The 26,761-nt window shown below is 41.6% G+C and overlaps 2 protein-coding genes across 3 annotated transcripts in view; one reads left to right on the top strand and one right to left on the bottom strand.

The window, feature by feature from the left end:
• Positions 1-51: 51 nt before the first annotated feature.
• On the bottom strand, positions 52-24,491 carry RRP1B (ribosomal RNA processing 1B). The gene is made up of 16 exons (XM_065860843.2): positions 23,914-24,491; positions 20,759-20,841; positions 20,193-20,250; positions 19,384-19,469; positions 18,301-18,362; positions 16,129-16,258; positions 14,615-14,679; positions 13,894-14,057; positions 13,230-13,324; positions 12,284-12,381; positions 11,773-11,792; positions 11,227-11,352; positions 9,684-10,417; positions 6,324-6,518; positions 4,419-4,485; positions 52-3,327 (listed from the first exon to the last, which is right to left on the bottom strand). Exons 1-16 carry the CDS (start codon positions 24,044-24,046, stop codon positions 3,137-3,139), a joined length of 2,307 nt encoding a protein of 768 aa, XP_065716915.1. The 5' UTR covers positions 24,047-24,491; the 3' UTR covers positions 52-3,136.
• A 98-nt stretch (positions 24,492-24,589) lies between these two features.
• Positions 24,590-26,761, top strand: part of HSF2BP (heat shock transcription factor 2 binding protein) — a 31,212-nt gene continuing 29,040 nt past the window's right edge. Inside the window, exon 1 of one of the 2 annotated variants that reach the window (XM_065854279.2) lies at positions 24,590-24,672. In XM_065854279.2, the coding sequence (XP_065710351.1) occupies positions 24,637-24,672 (36 nt within the window). In that variant the 5' untranslated portion in view covers positions 24,590-24,636. The remainder of the gene's footprint in view (positions 24,673-26,761) is intronic. The other variant, XM_071811597.1, reaches the window with a different exon arrangement.

Here is a 26,761-nt window from a genome sequence, read left to right as displayed (position 1 = left end):
ACCTTCCCATCTCCCACCCTCCAGATGTACAGATTTAACTAAAATACAATGTCCACAAAAAAAGATGGTTTATTGGACTAAACTAAATGATGTAATGCTTAGACACTGTAATCGTACTGACAATGCTGTTGCCAATGTAAAGAGAATTACACATGGAATATTTTTTCTGCTTATAATTAAGTCTAAGCACAGGAAATAAATGACAGAAAGGGCATTTGATGGTTTCCAAGTCACATAGCTTTGACAGACTAGAAAAGATCTTGCATACTCAATAATTTAAATATAATTTTAACTTTTTGCCTTGCTAAATTTGTTTTGTGCTTTTGAGTTCTCTTGAAGCTATAAAGAATTATAAACTATTAGGGTTTGCGAAGTACAAAGTTGATCAGATTCCTAACAAAAATGTAGAGACAATAATTACAAAATACTGTCCTTTAAAAGGTATGCTGCATTAACTTACTTTGAATTAGAGAATGATTAGCAGCTGCAGAGTTGGAATAACGCTATGAGAAAAACAACATGATATCAAACAGGTCAGATCTGTTTTTCTTTTCTCTTTTCCTATCGGTACATCTCTCCTTACAGTACTATTGTGTCTGTGCAGTGGACATTGCAGATGTTACATTTACTTATTTTGTTTGTCTTCAACATTTATTATCCAAATACTTTGGGTAATGTATTCAATTTAACCCAACAATGCTGATAAAACTGCATTGACAGTGCTTGGTTTTTGTTTGTAAAGTTGTCCTGCTGAAATTCGAGACACCACTGAAGACAATACACCCTACATATGTATATTTACAAAACGTTCCACCAATTTCATGGCACAGATGGATTACGCGTGAATCCCAACAAGCAATAACATCACTAAAATTTCAGATAAACCGGCTGCCATTTCTGCCCTCTCCATTTAGCACTGGGGGCAACAAAATACTTCGACAAGCAACAGGTTCAGCAGATCCACAACCAATATAAAAAGATACAGACAAACATTTCAATACATTGCTGTAATAGGTTATAAGTAATAAAAACAAAACCAAACCCATATGCATCCTCGGTCTGGACTTTTTGGTGCACATCAGATCCACCTACTGATTGTTTGCATCTATATCCTTGGAAGAACATGGCATCTTCAACCTAATGCGTTAACAATCATGCACATACAAATGCTTTTGTGCATATTCCACAAGAGACTTCTCACCCACAGTAAAAGATAAACAGTACAACATATTGAACAATCTTTCTTAAATCCTACTTACCGTTGTCTTGTAAAAAAACGCATTATGCTAATATACAATGAGATTAAAAAAAAAATCAATGAACAATAGCTGCTCAAACAGCAAGTAGTATTCATTTTATCAGATGTATTTTTCAGAGTTCTTACTGACCAGTCAAACCTATACAAACTAAACCAAAACCCAGTGAAATTCAGTCCTTCACTTTAAATCAGAAAAAAGAAGAGCAGAATGACTTCAACACTTCCATGGAAGTACCATAAACCACAGACTGTCACAAACTGAGTCCAAGAACTGGCACGGATTAGAACTGAGCAACTGAGACCAGCCAGTGATCTACAACTACACAAGTGTTCTGAAGAAATTCTACATGAGCTATGAAAGAGCAGTTTCAATACTTACGGAGGATAATCTGGCAGAGGACAGTCAGCATCAAAGAATGGTAAAAAGTAGCGCTGAAGTATGCAAACGTATTATGTCACAAAATTTAATTTTGCTGCCTGAAGTCACTAAATGTTTAGCAGTTACCATAATAGCAGGCCTACCCTCTCTCTTACAGAAAGCAACCGGTGGGAAGCTTCATGAACAGCTTTGCCCTGCTACCAGGTTGTGCTTTGAAGCTGAGCTGTAACACAGACATGCACTGCAAAGCCTTTGCCTCATTCGCATAAGCAACGCTTCCAAAGAAAGATTTCAAATCTTCCAACCGTATTAAAAAATGTTTTGTTTTCATTTGCTCTCCCCTTCCTCACAGTTCCCCCTCAGAATACATTACTGGTCTCTCACAGAAATACACCCCATTCTTTACCAAAGCAGCAAAAAAAAAAATATGTGCACAGTAGTAGTAAAATATCCAAATAAAAACTTAACGCAAAGAAATGCTGCAGAAAGAATTCTTCTGGTTCTACATCAAAACCAAAACCAAGATGTCTGGGCTGTTAAGTTTTACTGTGTACTGAGGTGCCAAAGCTTCCAGAGGGGTATGTCTGAACCAAAGACGTGCTATGCCGATCTAGCTCGCTTCAGTACAATTAGAGGTTCATTCACTGAATGAGATCTAAGTTTTGGTAAAATGTGGTGACACCAGCTGCTAAAGAAGAAACTAGGAGTCTTGTCAGACCTTCAGGAAAGACAACAGTGAGGGCTGGGAGAATACCTGAATTATTTCAGTTACAGTAAAGAGAAGCCAGTTTACAATATGACAAGGGTAAGTCAGCTTGCGTTACTGAAAATAATGTGGTGACTGTTCCCAACTCAGCAGGCAACCAGCTGTGAAGGTTTATTTGCAACAGGGACCACTTGAGCAGCTGGGCATCTTTTATCCCAGGGAAAGCTTGCGTTTTAACTGTACAGCTATCCAAGTCCAGCTGGTATCAGAGACATGAGGTAATCATTATTTCCAGAAGAATTAACAGGATGTCAAGGGTGACACAGGAAAAATGATGGGGTAAAATTTTAAAATACAAGAACAACTAGTAGGTTTAAAATTGACATTGTCTTTTTCCATTTTAAGCCCTGTCCAGTGAAAGACAGTTTAATAACATGAAGTATAAGTTTTCATAAACTGGCTCAAAAAATAAAAATATCACTGCAACAATCAAACCCTGAACATTCCTTAATTAAATGAACAAGACTCTTGGGAATGACACAGGCAGAAAGCATACTTTTTGTAGACCAAACCTGAGCAGATATCGGATTTTGTTTCTTTTCTGTAAATAGACAAAATAAGTATTTCAAGATACAGCTGAAGTGGCATCAAAATAGCAACGTTCCGGGTCACAATCGGAATTTTGTATATACAATTTGTATTAACTTAAAAAAATAAAGAAGTTCCAAATACCTCCGAAGACCATTCTAGGTTAGCAAAATGTCCTGTACAAAAGTAGGCCACATCTGTTGGTTTAAAAGAAGTCCATAGCAGTTGGTCTCTTCTTAGCTGATACAGTAAATGGTTTCTTCATTTGAGGCTCTCCTGCTGGGGTACCCGTGGGCGACTTCAGCACCCCATGACGGGGTTTCTGTTCAGGATTGAAAGCCACACGGGAGGGTCCTTCTGGGCTCACTAGTATACTTTTGTCAGTCTTTTTAAACTCTGTTGAAAAACAAGCAAACAAATTAAAAGAAATACAAATCCTGGAATATCTGGGCCCATCAGTCAATTGTGGAATTACCCAACCATGGAAGCCTGTCTTAGATCCTTAAGTCTGTCACTGAGCATCAGAAGCCTAAGACCTCGCAAAAAAACGGAGAGATGCTGGTGAAGCACACCTCTCAGCAGAGATCCTTTGAGAATGGGGTCTGCTGCATTCTCCATGGTTTCACAGACCACTGGAGACTCTGGGCCTACTCCGCAGAAACAAGAGTTCCAGCTATCCTGGCGAACACCACACTTCAGTTTAAAAGATGACTATGGGTAAGAAGTGGCTCTACTCTGTTGAACAGTATTGCTCTAGAGACTCTTGGTTACCCCTTCTGCTTGCAGGTAGTAATTTTTTTTTCTCTTTGTACAACTGTGTTATATTAACATAAAGACATATATCTGAACTCACTATTCTCCAACTGAACTTGGCCTATAGCACACCTCAGAGAGAGAAAAAAAGCTAAATGTATACATGAAATAATCTTTTATGCTATGGAGCAAGACATTTATTTATCAGGGAAAACACTGTCTGCTTACATGTGGTATCCACAAGGGAACTTCATATTTACCTACTCACTACCATTAATAAATCACAGGTAGCCAAGATAAAACAGAAACTTTGCTGTTATACAGCCTGAGTTCATCAGCATATCAGCACCTTTGTCGTGCAAACAGAAGTGAGCAATGATGACCACAGTGCATGTGTTTCCCTAAGAGGTGCCCTGCAGAACAGGCAGCTCAGGAAGGAGAGTTTGTCAGTCTGCTGCATTGTTTTCTATCCATAAGGCTCCATCTGCAAGTCAGTAACCCAACACCCTGGAATCATGCAAGTCTAGCTGTCGGGCCGAGTGTCCTAAGCTTTACCATCTCCTCTGGGCAGGAACCTGAGGATGGTTTATAAACTTTCACAAATATTGAGGCAAAAGGGATCAGAACCATGTTGTCCTAGAGAGGTGGAAAGTACAGGTGTGTATGAGTGTGTACAGCTTCCCCCTTCCTTGGCTACAAGAGAGATTCTGGAAACAGAGATTTATTATACTCACCAGCAGTCATGTTTTTATTCAAGCCAAATGTGACTTTTTTGGAGCTGGATGACTGCAGCTTGTTCATCTATAAAGCAAAATAAAGACATGAAATAAAGTATGAGGCAAAGCTATGAGTTCTTTTACCTACATCCCATCAAAACCGACAAAGCAGCCCACTTCCTTCCTTTGATTTAGAGCTCCATCCTCTAGCACTGACCCCTGCTAAGACAGCACTGTTTTTCTAGCCAAAAGCAAACATATTCCATTTGTAGAGAAATCACATACTCTCCTTAACATCATTATGGAATTCAACAACAAACAAGAAGGTATTTTTGTATTAAATACACTGGTCCCATAGCACTCAGGCCTCCAAGTGCAAAGCAGGTTTGAAAAGATACATGTTAAAAAGGCTGAGAAAAGAGGGCAGTCTTTTGAAGCCCTGTATTGTTGCCAGCCTCCAGAAATGGGAAGAAATGGAGGCTAAGTCCCTTAGTAAGACTGGAAGTCAGTTTATGTTTTTGCTTTCTTGTGAAATGAGCAGGTTAGGTATGGTGTCCTTTCAACAAGAAAGTAATTTTGAAAGCAATGGGGAAGGGAGATTTTAAAGATGCCTACAACCCAATTTCTGAAACTCTGGAGCCATGTGTGATTCTGTCTACCAGGAAATGCAACAGCATTTCAGTTTTATCTGCCCGTGCTAGACTAAGAGTGGAAGACAGCATTGTGGTGGCTGCACTCAACCTCCCTAGCCAAACCAGCAGCAGTTTGGTCCAGGCTCCAAAGGAGAGGCCTGAGTTGCAGCCAGGTCAAGAACCCTTGTTAGGAAACCCACAAGGAAGCAGAACGGCACACTGAGCACCAATAAATTGTGGGTGCAGGGAGTCTCGTGTAGACCTTTCCCACTGTGTGCAACTTGATTACAAGTCAGCCATTTTTTTCTATGACAGCCTGGGTAAGCAACTGTGAGCTCTCTCTGCTGAAGAGCTGGCTGTACGGCAACGGTTTTACTACTCACAGGTCAGCAGGTGAGCCAAATTTAAGTTTCATACCAATCACTCAGCTTAAGTAATGCATACTAAATATAATGAATCCTCTAGAAGTACAAGATTGTGTGATTTTTAATATGCTCTCTCCTTCATGTTACCTAGTAAGCTGGATTTGCTGAAATCTTAAGCTGTAAAGTTCTGCTCATATTTACCAAAAGCAACTACAAACTACACTGAACATCTGCAAGATAAGGTCTAGTTTGCACTTTGCTGGGAAGAAGGGAATTGACTGGGAAAACAACTTAGAGGTTAAAGTGAAAACATTACAGACATCTGCAGAATGAGGGCTGTTTTGCACTTTGCCAAGAAGAGAAGGATTTATTCAGACAAAATAGCACCTGCAAGACTATGGACTATAAACAATATCTACAGCTAAACAAAACAAAGGTATATATGAGATTAGTGAAAAAGATCGAATGAGAAGCAAGAAGACCCCAATCTGAAATGTTGCTACTGGACTGAATCATGGTATGAATCATCTGTAAAGATATAAAAATCTATGGTTTTCTGGGCTTAGCTGGACCTCTGTGCAGGTACCCAACTTGAGCCAGCCCTTTGCTATTCTACTCCACTATTATTTTTTTTTTTTCCTATGAAGACGCCTGAAAGTTTGCTCTGTGAATGGTATCAGGCTCCCAGAGAGACAATAAGCAGCATCTGGCTTGGCATATTGCCCCTATGTAGTAAATAATAAAGTGAACCCGCCACTTTAAAGTTGCACTTTTCTTTGATAAACATAAACATCGTTCTGTAGTAAGCAGAACCCTAAATCACTCCCCTGCAACAAGCATGCGTGAGGTCATGCCATTTGCTGGAGCAGGTAGCTTGGGAAAAGACCTGTGCCCAGACCCAGCTGCCAGCTGTGGGACTGCAGTACCTGCATGGATGGGGCCCTGGTAGAAGAGATGGTGCTTCTGGCTTTCCTGAAGAATACTGGCTTTGGTAAAGTTGATTTTTCAAATTTTACAAAATCGTTTCCTGGCTTTGGTAAAGTTGATTTTTCAAATTTGACGAAATCACTTCCTGGTTTTGCTTTCTTTTTCTTTAATGATGACAGAGCAGCACTGCTTTCCTATAAGGAAAAGAAAGGAAAAAAATGCTCATAAGTACAAAAGTACTGTAGTTAACTCTACCTAGTACAGCGATCAGTGCTCAGAGCTTACCACACGCAGCTTCTGTAAATATCACCACAGCTGAGAAAGTGCTTAGTTGGTACTCACATAAGCTAATCATCATGGTTAACTTGCAGGAGTTAATTTTGCAGTTAGCGTGACTGAAAACAGAAGTTCAAGGCAAGCTCTGCACAGAAACAGGAAGGTCACTGCAAAGCAAAGAACTTGTAATACATTTGTCTGGCCTGTCAGAGTACAAGAAACATGCTTTTTTTCACATGCATGAGGTTGCCTTACAACTGATCCAGCTCTCCTGCACACAAGTGCTGTTTTTTTTTTTGACTTGCCCTTAAACAAAATCTCTTCTCTGGTACTTCTGGATGCAAAAGATATGCAGCTAATGAACAAACCCAGCTTTACACTAAGATGGAAAGTTTGGAGAAATGGAAAAGGTAGAGTATGAACTCGGTCTATATGCTCAGAAATCCAGCTATTGCATATTACTACAGTTTGCAGTCTCATATTCACACTGAGGATTGCCATTTAAAGCAACCCTCTCCAGCGCAAGGGAATTCTTAGGAGCTGTGCTGGCAGTGCCACGAATGGAGTGCAGCCCTCCAGAGCTTTCCAACCTGTTGTCTATGGGCCCCAGATATCTGCGGACTATTGTGGGGGGACGTGCAGCTATGCTTCACATCAACCTACATATGTGGAATTCTGAAAGCAGTTTGTAGTCATGCTGTGGAAAATGTCCAGGGGATATGGCCTCTTTCATTCTGAAAATCACTTCTGCTTTAAACAAAGTGGAAAAGTCTAAGTCTTCTAGCTTTCTGAATTCCAGAGATTATTGTGAAATAATGCTGAACTTGTCTGGTTTTTCCCCTTCTCCCCCTCCTCCTCCCTCTTGATATTTGAAGCTAATTCTTTGAAGGTGTGCTCTGTCTTTGAAATCAAGATTCAAAACACACCCCTCATGATTTCTGGGCACAAGACCAGTATTATGTAACTAGAATCAGGAAATAAAACAAAATTTTATTTCTCAAGCAATGAAAACAAAATTAGCAAAGCCTGATTTCCTCCACATTTGTGGCATTTTAGCTTTAACCCTGCCCTCTTTCTTATACCAATACACTCATTCTCCTCTTGACTCAACTCCCAAATTTCTTTCCTCATTTCTGTCCCTTACTCCCACTCAACACACACATATAGACACAGATATCTTGACTGGGCAAGAAACAGCAAATGCTGTCATATTCTTTGAATTACACACGGAAAGAGTGGCCTGCTAACCTGTGCACGGACTGGCCAGCCAGCCAGCAGGCAAGTGCTGGGCTCACGCTGCTGCCCGTCCCTAAGGGGTTACGCTAATTTGGGCCACCAACTCATTTCCAGAAACATTGTCTTCAATCTACCACGAGTCTTTGAATCTGTTGCTCGTTTGCAGCAAAGTTTTACAAATAGAGATGGGGGTGGCACAATTGTATTTTCTTAGAAACTAAGCTTTTATAGGGAAAGAAGGAGGAGGTGTGCAACAGGGAATATTTAGGCAACAGGAGACAAAGCCAACGGTTCCTATTTCGGAAGCCTTGAAGTGAGAAAAATGCAGTCTGCATACTGGGAAGAGAGAAACATTTTGGTTCTTCCTTCTCAGTACTTTACAATCAAAAAATAGAAAACGTCAAAGCTATTTTAATACTATTCAAGCAATGTTTCAAAATGAACTTTTTCTCCCTTGAAGGACTGAGTTGTTATACCAAGTTCAAATATGGGATTGCACTACTAAACTAATCATAGAGTTTTAAACTTAAGTCAAACAGAAGCGAGATGATGGGCCAGTAACATGCACCCTTTCATCAGAGGAAGCTGGAGTTATTTTGTATTCTGAATCTCATTTATGCTTTATGAATTTTCTTTCCACCCAAGCGAGACCTCCAAGAATATAACTGCACCCCTAAATGTGTTAAGGTGAATATACACACAGGAAACGAGCAATTAAAACAGTTTCAGTGGCAGGAGAAGGAAGAACCCCTGCACTGTCTCTCTTAGCCATACTACCAAAAATATACAATGCAAAATGCTTGACTCTCAAATTGCTGAACAAAATCAATGCTATTCTACCTACTGCCAAGAAGAAAATGGGGGTGGGAGGTAGAGGGGAAAAAAACCCCATGTTTGTTCCCAAACTGCAAGACATACGTTATTGAAGAATACAATCAGACATTGGTAGTGAAAAAAAAAGTATTATCTTAGTAAGAAACTGGACCATTCATAAATGCGATCATACAGCCACTGACATTGAAGGTCACAGTGTCATATACTCTGTTTGCTCTTTCTCCATACAGCACTAACAATTTGTTTAAGATGCAGAGCTGAGCTAGCAAAAGAAGCCACTACTGGAATTGTTGTGGGCAATTTCACAAGGAGCTTATACTAATCTAAGCGTCTGCTGCTGAAAAAAGGATGTTCCCTGTTTCCATTCTCATCCTTTTGCCAAAATATCACAGAATCTCAGGGATTAGAAGGGACCTTGAAAAATCATCTAGTCCAATCCCCCTGCTGGAGCAAAAACACCTAGGAACACAGGAAGGCGTCCAGGCAGGTTTTGAATGTCTGCAGAGTAGGAGACTCCACAACCTCCTTGGGCAGCCTGTTCCTGTTCTTGTTACCCTCACTGAGAAGAAGTTTCTTCTCAAATTGAAGTGGAACCTCTTGTGTTCCAGTTTGAACCCATTACCCCTTGTCCTATCATTGGTTGTCACTGAGAAGAGCCTGGCTCCATCCTTTGTCAACATGCTGTGAGCTCAAACAGAGACCCAGTGCAAAAGAATAATTATCCCAGGGACACCAAAAAAAAAAAACAAAAAAAACCCCAACAACCCCATATCCTAACAACCCAATTTTCAGCTAGATGTGTTCTTTCAGCTGAATAGCTGGCACAGGCTTTAGTGCCGTTGCACAGGAGGGCTCAAGACTGTGGCAGTGGTTGTGGATTTCTAGGGAACTGAGCTCTCTTTGCTGGCACACAGCCTGCCCATGAAGCCCAGCACTCAGAAAGCTAAAGCCAAATTTGAAAATGAGCCTGGCAGTTCATGAAGAAGGCAGAGAAAAGAAAGAGATATACATACCCCCTTCCTGCTTTTCTTGCAGGCAGTCTCCAGAACTCCATTAGCTTCGACAGAGTTCAGCACCTCTTTTACTTTTCTCTTCTTTTTCAAGATTGTTGCTTTCTGGCTGGAGACCTTCATCCCTTCCAAACCAACCAGCTTTGTCTTTGTCTTCAATTTGACCTTTCTGGAGTCTGCATCTCCTGACAGGGTCCCCAGCAATCCCTCCTTGTTGGATTTCAGGTCAGTTTGCTGCAAAAGGGTATCCCCGTTCATCAGCACAGCCCCTGCTTTCTGCTGCTTTCTCATAGCCTTAGGAGTTAAGGGTGTGACAGAAGGGCTGACACCCTCTCCCTCACTGGCATTAGCTGATCCATTCTGACACGCTGGTTTTACAGGAACATTCTGCACTTTGGGAATAATTTTCTTCAACTGACTCTTTTTGCTCTGTTCTGTGTCTCTCAGACTGTTCTGTGCAGAGATACTGTGATTTTCTTTGGTGTCAGTTGCTGAATTTGTGGTCTCATTTGCCTGATTTAATAGCAATTTCTTTTTCTTCCTTTCCTTGTTATTTTCTGGCACCTTTCCCTGGCTAAAAACATTAGATCCAGATGTTTCAGCTACTCCCTCCTCAGAATTTCCATCAGCTGTTCCAGAATCAGCACTTAGGCTGTCCCTCTTCTTCCTTTTTTTTCTCTTCTTCTGGGGAACCGGTGCCTCCTTTGCACTTGACATCTCTTGTTCATCCTCTAAATCTGTCCCCAAAAGAATACCATATAACATAGATGTGAAACACAAAGCTAATTACAAACAACCGAATTCTACTCTACTTTTTTTTTTTTAATTTTTATTTCATTTTTTTTTTTTTTTTTTTTAATTTTCTTTTAAAATAGACATACCATTTTCCTGCTATCAGCCAGCACAACAGTTTTACTATCACAGCTGGTCAGGACACTGCATTCCTCTGATGCCTGGCCTATTTAATAATTTGCTAACATCTGAGCCATTCCCTGTGATAACCCTATTTTATATAGAAATATTGCTAGAAAAAGTTGTTATTGCTCTCCTGTTAAGCCCATCAGAAGGGCAACTCAGGGGTTCAGTAGTTTGGTGAGATATTTTTGGGTATGACTGGGCTTGTGCCACATCACTATAAGCTGTGATGCTACAGATACTTGTGCCTGGTTCTCAGTAACTCTCTTCATCTCTTCAGAAACACCCCAAAAATCTTATGTTCTAACAGTCATCTTATTTTAAGAAGACTGACATACTTCTGTTTTCTTACAGTGAATGGAACTGCTCAATGGAGCAATGCAAACAACAGCTTCCAGTTCTGCTTTTGATTGACATTTTGGAGGTGATAGTTGCTTCAAAATTGGTAATAAAATTCCCACCACTTTCAAAGAGACCTCAATTTCACATGTAACCTTCATTGCAACATGACACAAATCAGTACCATCCTGAGCAAAAGGTTTGTCTTCTTCAGAACAGCTTGCGTCTGATACTTCTGAATTACACAAGTGACTGCAGATTGTCTCTCTTCCAAAGGTCGGTCTTGCCTTACCTTTTACTTCGTCCAACTTGTTTTTCTCCCATGGCTTGACAGCTTTTTTCTTTCGCCTTCCCCTGCTGAATTCATCATCATCTTCATCTGTAGAAACATCTTCAGGAAAATCTTGGGGGAAGATTCCTGTTGAGGAAGAAGGATAAGGTATCTGAAAACTAACAGTTCTATTTCTATTAACAGTTACGCTGTTCATATGCAGCATAACTCCCACAGAAAGAAAATCAACTCCTTTTTCCCCACTAAACCCAAAAGAAAATCATATAAGTGATTACTATTTAAGTAAAAACAGTAACCTTTCATTTAAGGACCAAGTACAAGGTTACTCCAATTGTGAAGAAGACTTCGCCATCCCACCAAAAAAGTGTAATGTGTCTTAATGAGATTTAAAAAAAAAAAAAAATTACAAAACCCTCAAAACAGTGCTCTTGAGATGCATATTAAAGAAAAAAGAAAAAAAAATATTTGCAATACACATTGTACAGGAACATTATATATCCTTTAAAGGAAAGAAATTACTGTCTCTGTCTGCTGTTCAGTCCTTACCTTCTGCTAAGTCCTGGAACCTGGAGGTGGGGAGGAAGAGAGAGAAGGAAAAACAAAACAGTATTACTGGTTTAGGACCAATAATAACACTAGCAGCATAGTGTCACTGTACCTATTATGTTTTTGTAAAAATAGAAACAACATATTTTGCACAGGAAGTTACAAAGAGCTCATTCCAGAAGAGATCTGCCTCAGAAATCCAAAAAACTCAAACCAAATCACTGGAACTATTGAGAAAACGGCAAGTTAACTCTTCTCCTGTGTAACACAGAATCTAATGTCACATCCTGCTGTACAAACCCACCCAGTGCACATACCCCTTGCCCAGCTATGGTTGTCTCCTACCAATGAGCAACAGTAGCAGAGGCTTCAGGCACATTATGCACCTTACCCAGAACTGTGAGACAAGCCTGCTCTTGCGATATTGTCACCAAGACAAGTGAAGATGGAGAGAAAGCAAAGTTGTTTAGGACAACGCAGCACGTGCAAGGCATATTTCAACAGAACTCACTTTTTGACCAGCTTGTACAGACGCTTTCTGTTAAGGGAAGGTGCATTTTTCTTGCTTGCCAATTCAAAGAGTTTGTCAGCAACAGCCTTATAATCAAACTGTCGGAGGAAAGTACGATACAGCTTTTCTTAGTCAGCTTATTCATGCAAGATAACCCAATGCAGCTCATGTTACCAGCACTTCAAGTAGCATACACATCCTTTCAACAGCCACTTCCTTTAAACCCAAAGTATTTTTTCTCTGTTGAAATTTACACCCTCTTCACACATGTATAGTGGCTTTTACAGATGGTTGCTTCACTAACAGAACAGCTGAACTCATTATCACTTTCTCAAACATCTGTAACCTTAATTCTTACTCAAGAGAGAAGCCAATCAAATCAAAACTCACACAAATATTTAGCTAAGTATCAGATTTAAAGTGTGTCATGACCTAATTCTTGCTTAAAAGCCACAGATGCCCGAAGCGTATCTGCCTGCCTGTGCATGTGTTTTATTGGTGGACCCGTCAAAAACACTACACTGCACTGGAAATGCATGTAAAAAAAAAACCCAAATTGCAATGTTACCCTCTCTCCTATGTATCCCATCATCTATTACTTTTCTTCTTATTACCAATGAAATTTATGCTGACAGCTTCACCACCCATAGTGACTTGGCTTTTTCCACATATTTTTGAACTCTTGAAACAGGAAGGGAGGAGCAGAAAAAAAAGAAGGTATGAGAGAGAATAACGCAGAATTCAGAATTTAGATAAGGATTTCTTTTCTTATAAACTACTCATAGAGTACATATCACATAAATACCACCTTACATTAAAGCAGAAGGGACTAAAATTTCATAACTTGTTTCTGCAACTAACACCTTTTACTTCCATATGTCTTGAAAGGGACACGAAAAAAGAAAACAGAGAGGGAGTACAATAACAAAGCAAGCAAGCCACAAACCTGAAGAACAGTCCCAATACCATCATCAGAATTTTCATAACCATCCACTGTTTTTTCAGAGCTCTGTACTGATTTTCTTGACAAACATCTGTCTCCTATTAAATAAAGAAGACTGAATATTAATGTTTAATTTGTAAAAACTGAGACAGCATGCACTACTCTGAAATACAGAAGATCAGGTGCATTTTTCTTCATGCTCTCTTGTGAGCCTGGATTGATTTAACTACATTATGTCACCATTATGCAATACACAACTATGGCATTATCTGAGTGCCTTTTAAAAAGTTGGTCTGTACCAGAGCAGTATATCTGGACTGAAAACCATCCTGCTCAGCCATTTAAAAAAATTATTTTATTTAAAACTCCCACAATGCCAAAACCTCACAATCCTAAAAAATGTTCTGGACATCCAAGAGCCAAAAGCCAGACTGGGTTATCATCTAGGACTGTTGCAGAAAGCTGATTTTAGAGAGACCACTGATATTTGTGATATGTTGTTTTGGAGTCACTTTGTCTAAGTGCATCTGAAGGGAAGAGAAGAAAACACAATTATCCTTACAATACCTTCAACATGTATTTGACTGGTTCAGAGCAGAAATGTATTTTTAAGAATCGGATTTTTAAATCCTAGCATTACCAAGGCCATTCAGAACTTCCTCCTCACCTTTGGTTTTAAGTGCCTCTTCATTTTCCTCTTTGTCTTCTTCAGATGCATCCTCCTCGTCACTGTTGCTACCCAGTTCTTTCATCAGGTCCTCAATGGCATAGGGGGACTGATCCACAATGAGCTCAAAGATACCAGTGGCGACGGCATGCAGCACACTTCGACTGTGTTACAAGAGAGCAGGGATGAAAGGCAGAAGCATGCACACTCTCCCCTCTCACAATAAAAAAATGGAAATTTGAGGGACACAGGGAAAATGGATAAAAAAGATCTCGGAAGAGCATCTAGCTCTCCAGATGAGGCAAGTGAACCTGTTACTTCCTGGACAGCAGTCTTTTAATCCGAACAGTGTCCTGCCAGTGTTCCTGACCTAAATGTCACTGTGTTTATATGCTGCTCTATATCACAAGGCAACAACAAAAAATCTACACAGCGCAGCTGTCCTATGTATGTTTAAAAAAATATAACCAGACAAAACCAAGCAACAGAGGCTGATCTAGTTCTTATATATCCATGAAGATTATCTATAGCTTTGATAAACACAAGTTATCTTCAAATGACTGTGCACATCATTAATGCAATATCCTTCTTTCTCTACATTCTGAAGCTATGCTGTGGCTCTTCTTCAATCCATTTATGGATTGAAGTATCCATTTACATGGAGCAGTATATGCAGAATTTCTTAATTCTTAAAAAATATGTATCCTTTCATTAAACTTACTCCTTTGAATTGGCAGCAATTTTGCAGAAAGGTTCAATGAACTTCAGATTCTGGTCTGCTGTGAGCTGTATAATTAGAAAGAAAGAAGAGATAATTAGTACAGTAAATATTGTATATGTGTACAATCAAATTCCTTGAATATGTGGTGTACGAGATCTTCTTTAAGAAGTTGAAGTCTTTCAGCATATTATCTGGTTGCAACTGACAGGAGTATCCAGTGACTTTTTGTTACCTCTGCTACCACCAACTTCCAGAAATTCTCTGGAAACATCACAAAAATGTTGATTGCCTTGCAGACTTTAATCTACTGAGTATAGAAACATAATAAACCTTTTTATTTTAGATATGGAAACAAGAGGCAGAGAAAACTTTAAAAGTTTTGTGTAGTTTCACAAAGAAGGTCTGTAGCAGACATGAGTAAGATCTGAGTTTCCCTTAGCTGGTCTGCTTGGACCAAAAAACACTGTCAGCTACAGTAGCACTAAGGATAAAAAAACCTTCCCCAAGTTCGATTTATGAGTATCATCTGCAATTTCAAATAGTCTAGGAGACTAATTCCCCATGCTTCCTGTGTGTGGCTTAGCCACAGTCTTGTGACTGTGGAGCTGCAGAAATCATTTGGGCTCCAAGTGCAGGCACTTCTTTTGTGCAGATGCCTTCTCTCTCACACTCCACAACCCAGAACTACAAAAGCTGCAGGCAGGATCACTTTCAATACTGACCGCAAAGAACGCAAATGGAAAACTGAGAACAGTTTCACCCACTGAGAGGAGATGTATCAGATGCCAGAAACAAGAGGAGGTAAATGAGCAGAAGGCTGGAGCAGGGCACAGGGCGGCGAGCAGCTCACCCCTGCAGAGCAACAGGAGATGGACTCTTTGGAAGAAGTTCAGCAGCGACAGCTGCAGTAGTGGCTTTCAGTGCATGCAAAACTCTGCATCGCGGTCACACCAACCAAAATTAAGGACAAGAGAAACATGGATAAAGAGCAGAGAGAGACATGTCATCAACAAAACGAACAAATGGACGCAGAGGGTAACTTGCTCAAGGAGCAGCCAACAAGGTTTGAAACTGACAAGAAGCAAGTAATGGACAACTTTGAAAGCTCACTGTCTCCCTCTATTTAGGTGTCATAATCAGCCAAGAGAAGGCTTTATGTCAGTTTGTGCAAAAGCAAAGACTGGAAAATGCGTTCACGCAAGGAAAAAGAAGTTAAGTCCTTTCTGTTGAAACAAACAAATGAGAATGGCGTAACTTTTATATCACTAATTCCAACTTCAAGTTGGAGCAGTATACCAGCACTCAGGAACTACTCACTGTCTACCCTAAGACATGAACAAAAGTAAAAGCATTAATTGTAATAAGTCACTTTCTTCATGCTTATTCAATGTTGCTGTGTTAATTTAAAATTGCTAAAACATACATACATAATACATAAAAATTATATTTCTTGTAAAATGCCACATGCTATAGTTAACTTTAATTGGAAAGAAAACTACGATGTATTTTCTAACCTCCTTTGCACCAACTTTAGCCAATTCATCCAGATAGATATCAACGAAATGTAACTTTATCCCAACAGGAGCACCACTCTCTGGGTCCATAATTTCTTTAATTTGTAGCTGCAGGAATAGTTCAATCAGACTGAAAAATAAAGAGGAAAAAAAGAACAAGATTATTAATATTCAGTTGCTCATGTTCTATTTGCTTCGAAAACAAACTCCAGTCATTCACAGTTTTACCAGTTCTTTAAGATGGCTGTCCAAGACTCATAAGAAACAAATCCAGTGACCAATTTTCATATCTTAAAGGAAACTTTAAAAAAAAATCCATCCATAATCGGAACTCCTTACAGCCTAGATGATTTTGTAGTGTCAGACAATGCACTCAACGCAGTTTGCTACAGTGAAAAAACACTGTTTAAAAATTCATACCTTAATTTGGACTAAAGTTTATTATGCTATATGATTGATGGGTAGGAGGAGGGACATTTGAGCCGGGCATTCCAAAGACACAGCTGTCACATTCATCCATCCCTGACGGGCAACACCTCATACTCTTCCATTTTACGAGATGATTTTCATTTTGGTGCACACCCAAGAATGAAATGTGATACTGATCCTTCTCAAATTCATTTCAACTGTGCAGACTTTGCCTTTATTAAAGCATGTTATCCACTGTCCCTTGTAGTAAAACAATTACAATGAAGAACAGACTGAGGGCTAAGTCAGGCACAAAAAAAATCCTTATTCCAATAGCTCAAGTTACAAGTTACTGGGTTGTGTACAAGTAGGACTGTGGCTCCATTCAGTTAGTGACTTCTGGAGTACTAACAAATACTGCTGGACTGACATGGCTCAGAGAGACAGGCTGTCATTGCTGCACCTAAGCAGCACTTAGGACCTAACTTTTAAAATGATTTTTTTTTTTTCCCTCTGAGGCCTATCCTAGCTATCTTTCAGGAAAGTGAAGCTTTATATGTTCCACACTTTCTCCCCTGGCATTCTGTAGGATCTCCTGCAGTTTTGCCCAGTACAAACATTTCCAGTTCCAAAGAGAATTTTAAAGCATTCTGAAACCATTATTTTGGTTTTACTTTTAATACTCCTTTCTTCAAAAGCATTTTCAAAAAAAGAGAAATGGAACACATGCTAGGCAGCTTCTAGGCTCCACCTGGAAGGGAATGGCAGCTCCTGAGCTCCCTCACTCTGCAAAGAAAGGAATCATGATCTTCTCTTCCCACATTGCCTCTTCTGGTGGGGAAGGACCTTCCAGGCAATCCTTTCAGTGAAGCTGGAAAAAGGGAGGCAAAGCCCTAAGAAACCTTGTCAGAGATCTGTTTGGGTGACCATGTGTCTGCCATGGGAAGGTGTGTGGAAAATAAGGGCTTCGGCTTTATCACACCTTCTTCCCACACACTCTGTCAAGGAGCATTTTCATCTCTTCATCTGCGGGCATTTACTCAAGGCAAAATTAAGGTAGAACAGAGGGGATGTGATGTACTTTAACTTTGCTTTCTTTTCTGTTTCCACAAAACCATGTCTATATGCATTCTACATTTCAGAAGGCAAGGATAGCCTTAACACCAGGTTATCCAGAACTTTTAATCAAAAGACTTAGAGCTCTTAATCAGTTTAAACCCAGAGCAACCTTAGAAGTTGCAAAAGAGCTTGAAACAGAGCAAGATGACTGCAATTATTATAACAAGCCACCAGACTGAGTTTATTCCAAACCCCTTCTGGGATGGGCTCCTTGTCTAATCTCTCCACAGCTGATACTTCGTTGATAGCTTTCCTGGCTAAATCAGTCAGGTCTAGCAAACTCCATTATAAATTTGGAAACCTTACATTTCACAACTACTTGGAATACCACATGACAAGCTCCTACATTCAGGTTTTACACAAGTGTACATAAATTACTTTCTCAAGTCTCTTTTTGTGAAACATGCACTAAATGGTTTAGGTTAACGTGAGAGTTAGTGTGCATTTAACTTAATGAAGTGTAACACCTAACTTTGTTTCTAAGCTACATATCATAAGTGCTCTGGAGAACAAATAAGCTCTAGTGTTAAGGCTTCATGACAGCACTGTTTGGGGATAAAAAGGGTCTATTAAATGGAAATGTATTTGATAAAGGTAAATGGGGCAACTCCTTTATAATGCAACTACATTCAGAAATCTGCTCACCTTTCATCCCATTCATTTCTTTTCAGCACTTCAAATGACTGCCTCAAAATCATGCGCATTAGCTGCAAAGTACAAAATTTGTTATACATGGTGTTCATGAAAACAGACTGTGACTGTAACACGAAGAGACTTCTTAGTAAAGCTCTTTGTAGCACAAAAAGGTGGCAATATTCCTCATATGAATATTTCCACAGACTTGTCTATCATGTCAAGCAACATAAGGATGCCATGAAACTCAAAAGACAAACTATTTTCACATCCTAAGCCCAGAGAAATATATGACCGTTTCTACTATACAGCTTTCTCTTGTTCCATCACCCTGATTTCTTCATTAAGTGCTTCCAAATCTAAAAAACTCACAGCTTAAACCAGAGACAGCAAAACACCACAGATGGTACAATAATTTAATTTACTTGAAACTTGCACTAAGAGACAGATATATGTAAAATAGCTACATTAAACTGGCTCAAAACACTTTACTTACTGAAAGACCTGGCTTCTGCTAACATTGAGAAACTAAAACCAGCAGTGAACATGCCTGCAATTAACTTCTTTCAAAGAAGATGATTAACTTGATTTTGGTATTTACAAAGGCAGGTTTTTAAGATTCTTCTCTCGCTGATTTTACTATTTGTTTTAATATACTGTTTCCTATAGAAAGAATTATGATAGTTGAATGTACTACAGTGGATACTTCAGTAGTGGAAAGTTGGGGTTCTAGTGACAACTACTTTACACAATCACTAAAAAGTCCTTAAACAGTCTGATCTAAATAACCGATGTTGATGCAGTGTCCTCTGAGACAGTATTTATATGCCATATAGAAACATATGAGAAACATCACTATGTTATAACGAAAAGCAAACAAGAAAGCACTTGCAGCATGACATCAGCTATAATGGAGTTTAGATTTGCAGTGGTGAATGAAAGCCTTTAAAACATGGATTTCTTGCAATGCTTCAAGAAGAGTCACTTGTCTTCTCTTACAACATACATAAATCTGTGTGTAGAAAAAGCTGCCTTCCAGCATACCACCACTACATCTTTTCTCGCAGAAAAGACCTACAAGGAAGTTAGTATTACCATATAGTACTTATCAAGGCGCAGGTTGTCTATCCCATTCCATTCACGGTTCATAGTTTGCCAAAATGTCTGAATGAACAGGTGTCCTGTAAGAGAGTAAGAAAACATATCTGTCTGTCTGGCCCAACAGGTTGTTTTGCTAGCCTAAAAGAATCTCAAGAAATCATGACAAGGCGAGAAAGGGACGCATATTCCTAGGGATTTGCCTAGTAACAGGGACAGAGCTATGGGAAGACACGCTTGAGATGGGTACAAGGATAAATCAATGAAACTTCAGAACAAAACAAGAAAAGGTACCCAGCTACTTTTAAAGACAAGTGTAATTACAGGGATGGCTTTGTAACTATTTTGTGTCATATACACGCAAGTTAGAGCAAAATATCCATTCTGCACTCATTTCTACCCATGCAAGTTCTGCTCTTGACTAAGCACCGCATTTCAAGCGCATTTTGAATACTAGATGCTTAACAGCTCATGAAATGAGGTTGGTTTTGAGCAGGAAATACACAGAACAAGTAAGTCTATGCAGAAGAGCAAACAAGGTGACAAGTTTGCTTTGCTACCCACCCTGCAAAGCCTCACCTTTATCACACTGGAGGTACAACTCTTCCCCTGTGACAAGCAGAAACAAACCCCATCTCATGCTTTCCTTAATGACATCACACACACTAACTGGATAAAAAGCAAAAAAAACCCACCAAAGCAGCACACCTAGCTGGCTTTTTCTATTCTGGCACTGTGATGGTGGCCACAAAATCACCAAAGATGAAAGCACCTTACGAAACATTAGATAATGAAATAGTACTTACGAGCCTCCATATTCTGAATCACATGGATAAGCTGTGAGATATTGTTTGCAAGTTCCTCCTAAAAGTAAATACAGTTAGTATAGCACGTTTCAGAGCTTGGTCTCCTCACTAAATATACAAGCAGAAAACAGCAAGAAGTATGAACATCATGAAACTTCCCTTGAAAATAAAAATATGGTCTTAACAGGTGCTTTAGTACTGCAGTTATCCTTCCACTAGGATTAGATTAGTTATAAGAGAAGATTCAAGGGTATCAAGTCCTGTTCATTTCACCAGATCTCTGTACAAATAATATTTTTAACAGCAGACAAAATTAAATTAGGACAAAAATCCCATTCAGAGGGTAGCTCCAAACATGATGCCATTCAGGCTTCTGTTCATGCGGTGAAGATCACGAAGCTATAGTCACCTCTACTGCACATGCCACATATGGGCAGCAGGGGAAGGAAAAAAGCAAAATGTGAGCAAAACTCACTAAGGAGATTTTCACTATTCTAAATTAATACGTCCCTATAGTATATTTTGGAAGAGAGCCACTGAAGCAAATACATAACCAGTTACTATACCTGTAGCAGAGGTTTATCCTGCATCCACATACAATAGAACAGACCCTTCCATATTTTTAGCAGTTCTTCCTGGCTGAAGCCACCTGCAGAACAGAAATTGTCTGAATGAAAATGAAAAATCCCACATTTCCACCAAAATGTTTTCATGCAGTTGCCTCTATTTCCTGCTTTTTTCTTTGTCTTAAAACCTGAATCTATTGTATTAGCAACCACAGCATGCAAAATGGAAGGCCTTCTTTACCTTTAAGCTACCTTGAAAAGGATTTCGGTTTTAGGGCTTTGATTGTAACTCTGTCCATATGTACAGCGTGGGAGCTTGGATTAGTGATGTTACAAGCACTCGCTGAAGAAACGCTACTTTCATGCAAGCCTTGTTAGTAGTTCTATTTGGGAGTTACAGTGTTTTGACATTGCTATCACTAAAACTGTAGTGATTTTTCTTGTTCTAGACAATCTCCAAGGGCCAGATCCACAGGGGGTCATTTCAGAGAAAATTACATAAATCCTTTACAGATCTGCACCCAAATAAGTGCAACTCCGTCAGACAGAAAACCACGCAGCAATCTTTCCTCTTTTAATAAAAGTTACGTTTATTTACTATTTTTTCACCAATTCATTCACCAATTGTCTTGATAAAAATATCCTGCTATTATCAGCCCAGTAAAGTATGCTCTTCTTCTCTTTCAATGCACAGATTTTAAGAAGAATGAGTTAACAAGAAAAAAAGGACCACTTCCAAGGAATACTGTGCTCATCCAAGTTCATCTGCACACACAACAACTTCAGAGTCAGCAGTTCTGTGCCTATAGAAGAAGCCCAGTAGAGCTCAGCCTGTTTGACTGGGGCTGCTGATCCCTTTCAGAAGAAATTTCAGTTTGTTTGTTTGTTTTTTAATTTCAAGCCACAGCATGTGGCTGAGATTGTTATGGAAAATACACATGCCAGCCACCATAGCAGAGTTCAGCTCTAGGTTTCTGCATAAGCCAAACTCTGTGGAGTTTAATTTCTTGTTGAAAATGAAAAGTTCAGCATGACGTGTAATTCAGCCTTAGCACTGACCATGCTAAGCAGTCCTGCCTACCTGTGAAACATGTGACTGAGGCGTCAGGTGAACCTCTTTCAAAAGTTAACATGTTCTCAGCTGTTCAAGGTAGGGTATCTAGCTGGGTTATCTAACATATGAACTGTAACCCTATCAGAATGCTGGATGGATAGAAGACTGTTAATTAATAAATGACTTAAATCTCTACTGAACATAACGCTTTCTCTCCAAGTCTAAAGAAGATAACTTTTGTTTTAGCATCACTATCTTGAATAGTATGTAACAGTAAGTACATCTAAGAGCTCTGGAAATTAGTCACCATTGTTTCCTACTCATTTGCATTTTGTGGTGGGCTGATTTTAATGTGCAAAAGGTTCACATCCCAACTCATAATTTCCCTATGGTGGCTTCCTAATATCTTTTACCTCAGTTAGGGAACGCCTGTCCATTTGGCAGGCTATTTCCACAAACTTAAAGGAATCTGCACTTTGCAATGAGATGCACAGAGCACTCCTGAATACACAGAAGCCACATTCAGCTTAGGAAGTCTCCAGAGTTAAAAACAGCTGTAGGCTCAGAAAGTACTTGGGAGGAATACAATGTACACGCACTTGCTCTTAATAGTCCCCTAGATCTATGGTAACTGTCAGAAATGGGATAATGGGCTATTTGGCTCTCTGATCTGACCCTGTAAGGCTGTTCTTATGTGCTCTTCCTTCTATCAAATGTGGGTAATGGGTCAAATACTATTGTGAAAGGGAAGAGGGTTAGGGGAAGAAACAACATCTATTCCCCAGCCTCTTTTCAAAGAATTAACTCAGGTTAAACTACCATTCCAGTTTCAGTTTAGCTCTTGGGGTGACAGGCCTAGGCTGGCTTCCTCAAAGCCAAAGGAGTGTGTATGCATAAAGCTCAGTACCAGTTTCCCAAATGCCGTTGGAAGGTTTACTAGGTCAGACGCAGTGCTCTGCAAATGCTCATGACCAGTTTCCTCCCTGAGCTGTGTCCAGCTTGCAAAACAGTGTGCTGGAAAAAGCACTCCAGAATCATCACAGAATCTCTTGGGCATCTCTGCGCCGTGCTCCTTATGACTCCAACAGGAAGGTTTCCTGAGCTGGATCTGTGAATTCACGCAGTGCTATGACTGACCTCGTAAGCCTCCTATAACCTGCATCCATGAGGAGAGTGCAAAGGAGGCACCTTCAGCCTGGCATGGCTAAACACAGCTGTGTCCAGGGACACCACTGAAGTGCCCATGCACTGGACTTCACGTTCTAAGGCAGCAGTACACAGCTCCATCTGGGATAATATACCTTGTTGAAAAAAAAGCTTTTGATACTGTGAATGTGGAGGTAACAGGTAACTCAAATAATGTGAGTGGGTAACTGAGAATCAACTGCAATTATGCCAGTGCTGAAACTCTCCTGAGCTTTCCTCAGTTCCCTCCAATGCATCACCTCACCATGCACCATAGCAGAAAATAAAACTGTATGTTCCATACATCAGGCTGCACTCAGTCTGGGTCAGCTCAGTTGCCTTTATGTTCTGTTCCTGAGAAGGAGCATGGAAACCACACCACTCCGATGCCGGCAGTGGTGACGCTGCCAGCAAGACCCCCTGCCCCGGGCCTCCCCGAGACCCCGCCCCCTGAGCCGGCGCCGAGTCCCAGCCTGAACGCGGGTGAGCTTTACGGGTGCGGATCCCAAAGGGTCCCCCGCTCCACTGAGGGCTGTTGGCAGTGCGCTCGGCACATGCAGATCACCGAGGTGAATACCTTCTGCGATAAAATCCAGACGTAATAACAACAACAATAATAACAACAATAAGAATAATAATTAAAAACAACACCACAACTAATAGAAGTCCCCCAAGCCCCCGCAGGTGGTGGTCGCACGGTGCCGGGTCGGGGAGCCGGGAGGCGGGTCCCGGCTCCCAGCCACACGTGCTTCCGCTCCCCACGCCGGCCTGCCGGGGCTGCCGTTCCACCCGCGCCCCCACGCCCACGCCGCTGGCCCCGGTCACCGGCCCCACCCGCGTCCCCACCAGTCCCACCGGCCGCGAGCAGCGCCAGGCCGGACCGTGCCGTGCCGAGCCGAGCCGAGCCAGGCCCTACCGTCCGGCCGCTGGGTCCGGCCGCTGACGTATCTCCGTAGCTTCTTGAGGGCACGGTCCCGGATGCGTTTCTCGTTGGCGGCCAGCCGCTGCGCGAACTGGATCTCGGGCGGCTGCACGGCGGCGGGAGCCATGGCCTGTTCTCAGCCCGGCCCGCCCCGGCCCGTCCGCGCCGTGCACAGTCAGACGCCGCCCGATGGCGTCACCGACGTGCCCGTCGCCCGCCTCCGCCGTCATCACAGGGCGGGCGGCGCGGCGGTGGGTGTGCGGCCACGCCTCGCTGGTGTCGCTGCGGGTGTGTCACCCCAAAGCTATCTCTTGCAGCCTGAAAACTCATCGGTACCAACGGGGCAGAAGCGAGCGAGAGAAGGACCCGCTCTGGTCCTCTCGGGGCTCCCCCCACCTGCCCATAGCCCAGGACCCTATGTCACCCGCCCGGGGCCGTCAGCCCCTGCCCCAGCGACACTGCAGCCGGGCCGCTCTCCAGCTCCGCACAGCGCTACCCCGCCATGGGGACCGCCGAGCCCCTCCCCAGGCGGGTGCCCGCTGCCCCGCGGCCGCTCCCGGCGGGACAGACCATGGCAGCGCATCCCGCCCGCCCCGCATCCCCCAGGCCCCGCCTATCCCGCCCGAGGAGGGGGCGGGGCTACCTCAGGGGCGGGGTCAGTGACGCCAGAGAGGCGCCCTCCCCGCCACCACGAGGTTGGCGGCGGCAGTTGGCGCCATGTGGCGGCGCGCCGGCTTCGTGGGCGACGCGCAGGTAGCGCGCGCGGCCCGCCAGGCCCTGTGAGCGCGGGACCGAGCCTGACACTACCCGCCCCGGGGTCGGGGTGTGGTGGGACCCCCGCCGGGATGGGGGGGTTCCTCCCCGGCGGAGGGGAAGAGGGGCCTGCGTGGCGGCCCTGAGGGAGCAATGGCGCAGTGGAGCTCGGCGTGGGGCCGGAGAGTGCCGGGCAGGGCAGGGTCGGGCCAGCGCTGGGGGGCTGACTGTGTGGGGTACGCAGGAGCTCAGCACCTCGGGGCTGGTAAGGGACCCTCCCCGCTGTAAGGGGGGAGCGCGGTGAGGGCTACGTAGGGGAGTGCCAGAGACCACCTCCCCTACCCACGCTGGGAGAGTGTAGAAAGGGCAGGTTGTGTTTCTCTGCTGGGTGTCAGAATTCTGCCTTGTTCAGCCCCCTGCCAGGCGGGGAAGGAGGATTCAGTTTTTGCAGATCCTGAGCCAACGTGCATAAGTGGAGTGACTTGACTGTTGTGCAAGAGATCTGTGAGGACTGAAGTCAAATTTCCTACATCCAGTCACCTGCCATTACTGTAAAAGGCTGGACAGAAAACTGCTGTTCTCTGTTGTCTATATTTGCCTTTAACATACCGTAGTAGCAGGGGAGATATTGAGTAGCTGCTTAACCAGAGAAAATGAAACTTGTCTACTGACAGTGCAGTATCGCAAATATCTATGGTTACAGTGGGAACTATAAATGAGAATTTTCTCCTTATTGTATGTTTCATGTCTCAGTCCCAGTACTTCTGCAGTGTATTTTATTTGAATTCAGCTTTTGCTAGTGAATAGAGCTGTTTCTATGCCTGTACAAAATTGTGCTCCATAATTTTGGGCAATACTGAATTGTCTCTCTGTCTTTCTTGTTCGTAGACGATTTTCTTTTGTAGAGTTCTGTTGCCGTGTGTTTATTCCATACTTTCTTGAGACCTGAATGAGTTGTATTTTCCTTGAATCATGTACTGTGGTGGTACTTGGCCATACTAACTTTGCCACAAGCACTTTCTAAACATAGATTGGAGCATACAATTCAAGTTAAAAAAACTAAAATATTTTCTTCTGTATCTTTATTGAGGCTCTGATGCCTCTGAACTGGGAAAGCTGGAACTGGCCTATTCTGTCCCTGTAACTGTCTGGGTTTGAAAGATGGGAACAAAAGAGAGTAGAAAGCGAAACTGAAAGTAAAATTTTAACCTAGGGAAGCAGAAAGAGAGAATTGTAGGAAACGGTTGGAAAGGATAGAAGTGCCAGGGTAGCATTGTCTGTACCAGTGATAACAGCTTCCATTTGTCTTGTACAGCTGGACTCAAGTGGTAATGACGTGTTTTGTATCCGTAGGAGATAGTTTCTTGTGTTGTTCTGTAGCACCCTCTCCCCCCTGGAATAAGATATGTTACATAAAGGATCTTATTTTTTTTCCTGCACCATTCTCAATGCAGTACAAAACAGTACTAAGATATGTTTTAATTTTGCTTTGTGAAAGCGTATAAGATGATTAATGTTTTTTTCAAATGTTGATAAACCTTTTTTATCTCTGTGTGTATATGGTAGCCTGTTTAAGATGCAGCAGTGTACACGTGTACATGCACCAGAAACTGGAGTTTGGGAGGTTTTTTTGTACAGTAATTTCTCTGTAATTTTAAAATAAATGCACATGCTGTTGGACTGCGGAAATTATTTTATAGCAATAGCTTGGCAGAAGAGGAAATTAGTAAACATTTTTTTGTCTTAATGCAGGATTAAAATACTTTTATGTGGCATTAGGTTGCAAACAGTTGCAAATATTTTTTACTCCTCACAAAAGATTAATTATTTTGAAAAAATACAGTTTTCTTTAAAAGGGCTGTTGTCATTTAGCAAGGTGACTGAAGATCTGGCAAATATTTGACTTAATTAAAACAACTGAGTTATGTTGAATCCTCTGCTGCAGTCTTGAAACAATAGCTTGGCATATGCATAGCTGGTCACATTTTAAAATATGAATCTTATTTTTTATAGCATTCTGAGATACACTATACACATTTTAGGTGAAGAAACATATGCATAGAGGTAATATGATTTGCTTTAAGCCAGA

This window comes from Patagioenas fasciata, chromosome 1, assembly GCF_037038585.1.
Source record: "Patagioenas fasciata isolate bPatFas1 chromosome 1, bPatFas1.hap1, whole genome shotgun sequence".
NCBI classification, from domain to species: domain Eukaryota; kingdom Metazoa; phylum Chordata; class Aves; order Columbiformes; family Columbidae; genus Patagioenas; species Patagioenas fasciata.
This window is presented reverse-complemented; position numbering and strand designations above follow the sequence as displayed.

Coding starts and splice junctions, on each gene's coding strand:
- RRP1B (XM_065860843.2), bottom strand. CDS start 24,046: ATGGCTCCCGCCGCCGTGCAGCCGCCCGAGATCCAGTTCGCGCAGCGG. Junction 16,259..18,300: donor AGAAATGAATGGGATGAAAG/GTGAGCAGATTT, acceptor TTTATTTTTCAG/TCTGATTGAACTATTCCTGC. Junction 13,325..13,893: donor AGAGGCACTTAAAACCAAAG/GTGAGGAGGAAG, acceptor TTTATTTAATAG/GAGACAGATGTTTGTCAAGA.